The sequence below is a fragment of the Coregonus lavaretus genome, assembly GCF_964263955.1.
Source record: "Coregonus lavaretus genome assembly, chromosome: 37".
NCBI lineage: Eukaryota > Metazoa > Chordata > Actinopteri > Salmoniformes > Salmonidae > Coregonus > Coregonus lavaretus.
The window spans coordinates 13841685-13852128 of NC_140024.1; the positions used below are offsets into that span (position 1 = coordinate 13841685).

The following is a 10444-nucleotide window of genomic DNA, read 5'->3' on the forward strand; positions in this document are numbered from 1 at the left end:
TCTTGTTATGATGTGTGTTTTGTCCTATATTTTTATTTTTAATCCCAGCCCCCGTCCCCGCAGGAGGCCTTTCGCCTTTTGGTAGGCCATCATTGTAAATAAGAATGTGTTCTTAACTGACTTGCCTAGTTAAATAAAGGTTAAATCAAATAAAAAATAAAATGTCATATCAGTGTGCACCTGCCAGAGTGCTTTTATACACAATGGCAGAGCCCTGTTATCATGCGGAGGTGGGGAGACTGTCAGACAGACAGAGAGCATAGTGCTGCTTGTTTCCCTTCACTTATAGCCCAGTGATAATGAAAGTTAGTAGTGGACCCCTACCCCCACCTCCACCCTTCAGCCTCCATTCCAACCTGTGGTAGTCAGCCTACTATCTCTCCTCAGCATCTGTTATGTGTCACTATCCACTTGTGGAAGCACTCAGTGATGCAGCCCATGCAAAACAATCAAAGTCCACCCACTCCCACAAAAAACAACACTGCACATCTTTCCATATCTTGCAGGAGCAGAGACATCCACAAAACATGCTGTGTACTCACACACACAGGGAAACCTACATGTGTACACGGACACACACACACCTCTATCTTTCCCTAACAGCTACTCATTTAAAGTATTCACACCATCCATATTTGATCTGTACAGATAAAGACTCCCATAAAAACAATGGGAAAATATGAATTGATTCTATTTGTTAAATCCCTATTTCTTAACGCAAATTCAAAATATTATTGAAAAGAGACGGAATATTAACCAAACTATGGCACATAAGCGATTGGGGAAAACTTACAGTTGGGTATAAGAAGATAACCCTGGTTGATTTGCTTTGATTCCAGAACCATCTGACCTTCTGCAGGGATGAGTCACCCTCTTTTCTGTGAACTTCCTGTAGATTCTAACTGCTATCTAATCCTGTTAGCCCTGCTATTCTGAGGAGGCACATAAGGTAATTCAGAGGTTCAGTTGTACAATATGGGCTGATTGCTACAGTGCAACACATTACCTCTGCCTGGATTACACTACTTACATTGTACATCAAAGTCAGATTTATCAAAGCATCCAATCATATTGTCCATGCACTATTTAATAAAAATCACATTTGAGATAATATTCTGACTAATTAGACTAATTATATTTCCTGTGTCATTTTGATTATATTATGAAAGGGTGCTTGAATTCTGATTGAATGAGTCACAAAAACCTAAAGCCTCATTATCTTGCCCCATTTATTACTGACTCAACATAGGCTAATGATCTCCTACCTGACTTGAACCCTGGTTTATGAGTAATTCATCTTCACTTGGGTAGAAGTTTAGTTGTTGCAATGTAAAACCCACAAGCACAGAGCAGCCTCTCTAACAGAGAGAAACGGTCGTATATCAGCACGGAAAATCTGAAAAAAATGAGGACACTTATCGCCATGCTTCAGGTAACCAATGGCAAACTGAGATGTGCATCAGCCCCACTCTCCTGTGGCTCAAATTAGAAAATGGATGTGTTGAGTGATTACAGAAAGGCACAAATTGGCCCCATACTTTTCGCTTCAGACTGGTACAATGCCTTGTCTCTAAAGCATAGCGGTGGCTATCTACATCACAAAACATGCATCTCCTTTTCATCCTTTAATGTGCATAAAAAATTTATGTAGCATGAGATCATGATTGTGTTTTTTAATGGCCAATATGTATTTGCATTGCTTTTAAAATCTCACGGCAGCTTGTGTCTTAATTTGTTCTTGATGATTCCTGATTATTCGCGTCAACAGCTTAATTCATTTTGCAGACAGACACTAATGGAATATTATTTGTCTGGGCACAATCTTTCAATGGAAAGATAAATTCACTCTATCAACTTGTCACATTTAGAAGAGCTAAGGAATGCCTACAAATAAGCCTTCTGGTAATAACAAAAAATGGATTCCAACAAAACTTGTTACATCCTTTTCATACAATGTGAAGTATATTCTGTAGAATCAAATGAAATAACATTGTATTGGGGTGAGGCTTAATGAAAATATTATTGATCTCTGACTGATATTTCTCATGAAGGCCCTTGGATAGATAAAATAACATTTCTGCCTCAGCCACTAATATGACAGAATGTGAGCTATCTGGACAGTATCAATGTTTGAACAGTGAGGTCCAGCTGCTATGGAGGCCCATCAGAGGGGCTGCTTCCCCAGCAGGTAGGCTAGTAGTGTCAGCTAGCCATGGACATATCCCTCTGTGGAAGGAGGACTACCTGTAATATGCCTTTGATATATGCGCTTGTCACTGTCCTAATGACCAATCCCTCTGTGTGGAGTCCCGCGCAAGGCTTGGAGGAGGAGATGGGCTCATCTTTCAGCTACTTAGGTTAATGTCCTCACTCTTCCTCCCCAATCCACTCCCCCATGTAGCTCATCTCTGCCTGCGCTCAGGTGGCCCTCACCTGATTCAGCCTGTAGAAGAATTGAACTGTGAGGGAGCCATTTCTCATACAACTAGGCCACAACTGAATAATCCTAGTGTAAATGAGTGTCTCAATACAATGTCGACTACATTACACAACAAAAACAATGGCATAAATGGACACCAACTCCTAAATGTGATGAAAAGTCCTTTGAATGTGTATATTTATCCTTATGGCCAAGGAAGTATAATTTGCATCTAGATTGATATTTTTACTTGCATCAGATCTACGTATTTGATTGGTGCACGTGACTACCACCTAATGTGCCACAGGTGTGGTAGTGGTATTTATTGTTGTGAATACCAGGCCTTGGTAATTCGACTTTATCATGTAAATTCACCTGAAAGAATTTTGAAGAGCATGCCCTTGGGTGTTTTTACAGAGGAAGTGACAAACAATATGACCGACAAATGCCAGAGTTTGTGAAGGACAATGTTTCCAACACTCAATTTGTCCGAGTCCGACACCAATCTAACCAGCACCGATACGCAAATACTTCTAGAACGGCACCGGCCCATTAAAATTGGCATAATATCAGTTTTAGGAGCGATGATCACGTTGGGGAATATTGCAGTTATTCTGGTGATTTCTTCATCGGTGTCCGGCTGGTCAAGGAACTCTCGATACTTTTTACTCTCACTCACCGGTGCTGATTCGGCGTTTGGACTGATCATCACGCCCTTGAATCTGTGCGTCAGTCTTGCGAAAGACTACAGCGAAGGCCCAGACACCCTCTGTCACATTGTGGCTTTCTTCAACGCGACGATCTATTCGACTTGCATGTACACACTGGCTACAATAAGTCTAGAAAGATACATTGCAGTGTTTTACCCGCTGAAGTACTCCTCACTGATGACCAGGAGAAGAACGCTGCTTCTGATCGCGTTTGCATGGTGTTTTCCTCCATTTTTACTTGTGCCCATATCTTTTCCTAACGGGATAATTGAGGTCCATTTTTCTACAGCGTCACTAGTTTGCAATCCATCGTACTCTACTAACGTTGTGTACACGCTAACGTTGACGTGCCTCATCTTCTTTCCGTGTTCAATCATCATGGCTTGCGCAAACCTGCGCCTTTGGTTTGCTGCAAAGAGACAGCGGTTAAAGATGCGCACACAACACCTGGGTCGTCACAACAGACCCGACGTAGCCTCCAGGGTGCTTGTCCCTGTGATGACTGTGTACTACACATGTTGGACGCCGTGCATGGCGGCAATTATCTATAATGGTGAGTAGGCCTATAGAAGGAACCAGTTGGTTTACATTTAGGGGATGCAGGAAACTTTTTAAACTTGTAGATGGAACATCTAAAATTCAGACAGGGTGCATGTTTTTCCCAAAGTCACCACCCTCCTATATGAGCTCAGGAAAATAACCCTAACAAATGTAGGCTACAGGGCTGTAAAGTGGAAATGCCAATGTGCTGGGTGTAAGATAACTGAGGTAGGCTGATGAATCAGACTGTGATACCGGCAACTTCTGGTATACAGCCTGAAACTAATCAGTGTAAACGGGGAACGTTTCCTTATAAACAAGAATCTTGAATAAATTTACATTACATTTTACCCTACTGGTTGTCAGTATAGTTGGTCGTTCATTGGATCTACTTCTGAGACAAATTAGCCACAGGAAAGTGTTATTTACCTGACTTTTTAGAGCGCTGGGATTGCTGCTGAATTATCTATCACCTGGCACATGCGGAAAACCATGTAAACACCTGCAAGACTTTGGTCAGTATGCATGCATGTCCTTTAGGCTTGTGCACGTGCCTTGGGTCAGGAGCAAACACATCTTGATTGTCACACAGTCCCACATTTTTAAGTCTGTAATAATACTTTTCTGTGGATATTTTGTCTCAAATTTCAACCCACTGAAGAACCAACCCCACGGACAATCGGCAGAGTAAGTTAACATCATTTTATTCAACGTTCGTGATAGACAAGGGAAGTTTCGTTTTTCGTTATTTATAAATGTGTTTGCCTAAAGGCGCCGCATACTAGGTTCGGTTTGGTAACTTGGCTATGTGAAGTTTTTGCAGAGGAGATCTTAGTCGTGCAATTTTACATCTAACTAAGATGTTTGGTGTAGTATTTCTCAAGTGAAAACATTTGCATGAAAACTAGTCGTCTCTTCTTGAATGACAACAAACACTTAATTGAAGAATCCCGTCCATAGTTCCCACACCTACTAGAAGTAGTACTGTTGATGATCACTGAAGAAGGGATGTAGACTTTGGCGAACTTTGACTTGCCTCAAGAAAAAATTTATCCACAAACAGACACAGAAAAAGAACCTGGCAAACACCAAAACAAATAAAAAGTCACATTTTCATCATAATATAGCATATGTGCAAACTGTTTAGACTGGGAAGCATGTGACAGGCTTTACTCAGGAGGCCTATATGATGTGTTTAATGTCAGCTTGTGCTTAGTCCGTATTTTATTTCATAGCCCTATGTTGGCCCTTTTATATATTTCTCTGTTGTCTCTTCCACCAGCCATCTCAGGAAACAGAGTTCCGGAGTGGATGGAGTTTGTGGTGGTGTGGCTGCCAACCTCCAACGGTTTCCTCAACTGCATCTTCTACTTCTGGATCAACCGCAGCTTCCGTAGAAAGTTCTGCCTGCTCTTCCAGCGGCTGTGTATCACAGTGTGCCCAGATTTGGCCAAGGCCCTGGGCTGCACAGCCAGCTCACAGACTGGGGTATGGGACAATAATAACACCCTCCCGGAGCGCTGCTCCAGTGTGTCGTCAACCTGCACCCTGATCACCCTGGCCAGTGACACCCCCTTCTGAGGGATTCGGCTCCTCATAGACATGGTACTCACTCACATTATTCAATGATACATCTGGTAAGTTTCAACACCAAACACCTGAAGGACATTTAGGAGAGCTGCTTGTATTGAGATCGTGCTAACAGGTTATATTTAAAAACAAAAAGTGTGGCAAGGAGACATGGGAGTGCTGTCAGGCCATGGCGTGGTGTTTGACAGGGCTTTATAAAGCATCTATCTTCCTCACCATCACTATGCAGTTTGAGATATTTAGAATATTTTTTTTTGTGTTGAACCCAAACATAATTATTAGAAATTTTATTCATCCCCAGTTGACAGTATTTGGTCCATGCTGGAATGTTTCTTTTTATAGATAATTGTTTTTGTTTTACATTTTACTCTGTCACACCAAGTGTTGTCAGAATGTCATGCACCAACAGTGAAGACCTCTTAAACCACATTTTTAGTTGAGTTATTTTTTTGTTTGTAAATCCATCTGAATGTAGCCCTCGTCCAGCCATGTCTCCCGCCACCTTGTTTGTATTTGTATTATCAGTATTTTACATGGCGCTACAATTTTATCTACAGGTTGTCTATAGCCCATCAATATATTGCACATAAATGTCAAAATAATGTTTAATTAATTGAAATGGATATTTAGCCATCAAACAACAAATTGTATTTGGTGAACTTCGCTAGGAAATGTTTACAACGCTTTGATGGTCTTCAGGCCGTCTACTCTGTACTCCTATATCTTGTATATCAAAGGCCTGGCGCATACGTAGCAGCCTTGCAAGGTTAACCTTTAAGTCATAGAATTTCATTTCTGAGAAAAGTAATTAAATGTCTCCAGTGTATAAAGGTCACCACCACACTCATGTCTGTTGGAGTTACCCCTTCCCTCTCTTTGACTAGCTTCTCATATCACCAGGGTCACCTCCCAATTCGTGGTCCCTTTTTTAAAGCGGTTAAGACTATGCAAAACCATCACTGTGCTACTGTCCACCCTACATTGTATCATGTTGGGCAGCTCTCTTATACTATATACAACTTCCTTTAGACTATCTATAATGGTAAATGTTGACTGTGATACCTGTTGGTTGTGAACCCATCTCTTGAGATTCATGACCTGGAATGTATAGTGTTTGGCCTAAATCTGAAAATGTAGGCCATATTTATTATGAAACTTGCCAAACTCAATTGGTGCTTTCAAATGTAAAAAGAACTGGGACTTTTACGAATGATGTACGTTTAAATTGTCTTTTGTGAATAGTTGAGTGACTTTGCTGTGTACATAAAATATAATTTTATATTGTTTATAAATAAGTGTAAAACCCCCAAAATGTTTGTGATTGGGAAATAAAGCATCATGCCTTTATTGTGTTGTCTTAATTAGTCATTTAGTGTGGCATGGAAAAGGAGAGGCAGATTTGAGAAGCTGCCTACATGGGAATTATGCTTTGCAAGAGCATTCCCTGAATATCAGTGTATTCTTTCCCACACTGTATTTAGTCCAATTTGAGGCCAAGTCAGCCACCCTATGGTTTCAGACAGGTTTCTGGGCCTTGGCTCAGGAGATCCAGTCATAGATGGTGGGGCGATGCATTGTATCTGCTTTAGTTTTCGAGATGATTGGTTTCTGCTGAGGGAGGAGCTGGTTTTTACATATAGTGTATATTTATTTTTTCTGAACGCATTTCCGTTTGGCAATGTCAATTCTTGCAAAATACTTTTACGTTCGCTAGCTGGACAGGCAAACGCTGCCAAGTACTAAACAGTAAACCAATCAAAATGTGTGTACTATCCAGGTACCATCTCTGCTGGACAAGTCTGCGAATCACGTTCTCCATACCTAATGTACATAAGCACAGCTGGTGACAGCTCGAGATCTCAGTCTGACAAACTGCTATCAGGTAAAGTATTTATTTATATTTTTGGTATCAATTTAGTTATTGAAACGTGATACCATCAATGCATTCTGTAAAATAACTCCCAACTTGACTTACAATGCAGTAACCTTAGAAATGTAGCTAGCTAGCTACAACCAGTAGACCTGTTGCTAGCTGGCAGGAGCAGATGGCTTCATCACTACTAGCAAGTCATTCTGGGACAGGGAGCTTTAGCTATAATTATTCCAAGTAATAATTTAAGACTACAAAAATCTATAGGACAAGTATTGTAAAGCTAATAGTCATCAAGGCAGAACTCACTAATTTCATTCATGCTGACAAATAAATGCCACATTATCCCTGTCAATAGGCCTAGTTGGAGTAGGATGCAGAGCACCCTGCCTTTATCCTTGTAGCCTAGTTGTTGTAATTTAAGACTGTCAAGATATTCATTTCTAGCTCAAACTACAATCGTTTGCTGCTGTGATTTCTTTGATTCAATCTGGTCTCTCGCGTTTGTCTCCCACAATCTATTCAGCTCTCCTCTCCTGTGTCCTGCTCCCAGAGATCAACTAAGTGCTACTCACCAAGCATGGGTTCAGCTGAATCACTCACCTGTGTGGAGAACCATCCTACTGCAGTTTTAACTATCCCTGCCATCACCATTAAACATTGAGACCCCATATGCATTTGTCTGTTGGTTTTGTCTTACAAAGTCTACAGTCTAGTGTATTTTAGAGTTGACAAGCACCAACTACAGATACACATGCTTGTTTAAAGACTAAATTCAATATAAACTCAGCAAAAAAAGAAACGTCCCTTTTTCAGGACCCTGTCTTTCAAAGATAATTTGTAAAAATCCAAATAACTTCACAGATCTTCATTGTAAAGGGTTTAAACACTGTTTCCCATGCTTGTTCAATTAACCATAAACAATTAATGAAAATGTGCCTGTGGAACGGTCGTTAAGACACTAACAGCTTACAGATGGTAGGCAATTAAGGTCACAGTGATGAAAACTTAGGACACTAAAGAGGCCTTTCTACTGACGCTGTAAACACCAAAAGAAAGATGCCCAGGGTCCCTGCTCATCTGCGTGAACGTGCCTTACGCATGCTGCAAGGAGGCATGAGGACTGCAGATGTGGCCAGGGCAATAAATTGCAATGCCTGTACTGAGACTTCTAAGACAGCGCTACAGGGAGACAGGACGGACAGCTGATCGTCCTCGCAGTGGCAGACCATGTGTAACAACACCTGCACAAGATCGGTACATCCGAACATCACACCTGCGGGACAGGTACAGGATGGCAACAACAACTGCCTGAGTTACACCAGGAACGCACAATCCCTCCATCAGTGCTCAGACTGTCCGCAATAGGCTGAGAGAGGCTGGACTGAGGGCTTGTAGGCATATTGTAAGGCAGGTCCTCACCAGACATCTCCGGCAACAACGTTTCCTATGGGCGCACACACACCGTCGCTGGACCAGACAGGACTGACAAAAAGTGCTCTTCACTGACGAGTCGCGGTTTTGTCTCACCAGGGGTGATGGTCGGATTCGCGTTTATCGTTGAAGGAATGAGCGTTACACCGAGGCCTGTACTCTGGAGCGGAATCAATTTGGAGGTGGATGGTCCGTCATGGTCTGGGGCGGTGTGTCACAGCATCATCGGACTGAGCTTGTTGTCATTGCAGGCAATCTCAACGTTGTGCGTTACAGGGAAGAAATCCTCCTCCCTCATGTAGTACCCTTCCCGCAGTCTCATCCTGACATGATCCTCCAGCATGACAATGCCACCAGCCATACTGCTCGTTCTGTGCGTGATTTCCTGCAAGACATTATTGTCAGTGTTCTGCCATGGCCAGCGAAGAGCCTGGATCTCAATCCCATTGAGCACGTCTGGGACCTGTTGGATCGGAGGGTGAGGGCTAGGGCCATTCCCCCCAGAAATGTCAGGGAACTTGCAGGTGCCTTGGTGGAAGAGTGGGGTAACATCTCACAGCAAGAACTGGCAAATCTGGTGCAGTCCATGAGGAGGAGATACAGTACTTAATGCAGCTGGTGGCCACACCAGATACTGACTGTTACTTTTGATTTTGACCCCTCCCTTTGTTCAGGGACACATTATTCAATTTCTGTTAGTCACATGTCTGTGGAACTTGTTCAGTTTATGTCTCAGTTGTCGAATCTTATGTTCATACAAATATTTACACATGTTAATTTTGTTGAAAATAAACGCATTTGACAGTGAGGGGACGTTTCTTTTTTTGCTGAGTTTAGAATCAGTTTGACGAGTTGATGACAGATTTATATTTTACTATTGTAACATGCAGTGGGGAGAATTCTAAAGCGCTTCTCTACATCGGTTGTCTACAGTGGTGAGTTCGACTGTCTCTATAGATGGATGGTAAAAGCTCTCATTTCTGGACTGCAACATTGTAAGAGCGTACACTTCTCTCTCTATATACATTGATTGGTAGGTTACACTATATTTAGATACTTCAAATACTGCCTGAGACACCTTTGCGGTTTGTCTCTGTACTCAATAAATGGTGAAACGTGATGTTCTTTGTTCAAATGTATATGTATTAAATGTATGCCTCACTCAGCCATAGATAGTAGCAGAATAATGGATTTACAAGAATTTGGCACTGTCAACTTTTAGAAGGTTAGTAGGAAAGTTAGGTTAATCATTTAAACCACCTAAATCTAGTCACTGAACATTTTAGAATTTGAAACTCAAACATTAATTTCCCAACTGCTTTTTCTATAGTTCTGCAGACTATCATTCTCCATACCTTATATTCCAATGCATCCAACATTATGCAAGCCCTCCATGGTATTGGTCAGCTGCTGACATTTGAACTCCTCTGGTTTAGGAATCAAACTGGTCATCATATTACAGAGCACGTTGTATACATTTTGTTCAGCTGTTTTTAGAGATTGAATTGCAAGGTATATGTGTAGGATATACCGTGTTGGCTAATATGAATATGCAGCTGTAGTATTTAAACCTAAATTTTTGCATATGGTGTCTATAGAAAGTCTACACCCCCCTTGGATTTCTTCAAATTGTATTGTTTTACGAAGTAAAACAAAATACTCTGTCAAAGTGGAAGAAAAATTCTAACATTTTTAAAAAAGGTTAATGAAAAATAAAACCAATATACCATGATTAGGAAAGTATTCACCACCCTGAGTAAATACAGTGGGAAGAACAAGTATTTGATACACTGCTGATTTTGCAGGTTTTCCTACTTACAAAGCATGTAGAGGTCTGTAATTTTTATCATAGGTACACTTCAACTGTGACAGACGGAATCT

General features: G+C 41.3%; 1 protein-coding gene across 1 annotated transcript; it reads left to right on the forward strand.

Annotated features, from left to right (window-relative positions):
* Positions 1-2886: 2886 nt before the first annotated feature.
* Positions 2887-5250, forward strand: LOC311111213 (adenosine receptor A2b-like; the record flags this gene model as incomplete). The annotated part of the gene is made up of 2 exons (XM_084153924.1): positions 2887-3682; positions 4952-5250. The coding sequence occupies 2 exons, from the start codon at positions 2887-2889 to the stop codon at positions 5248-5250; spliced, it is 1095 nt and encodes a 364-aa protein (XP_084010050.1).
* Between the last annotated feature and the right edge of the window lie 5194 nt (positions 5251-10444).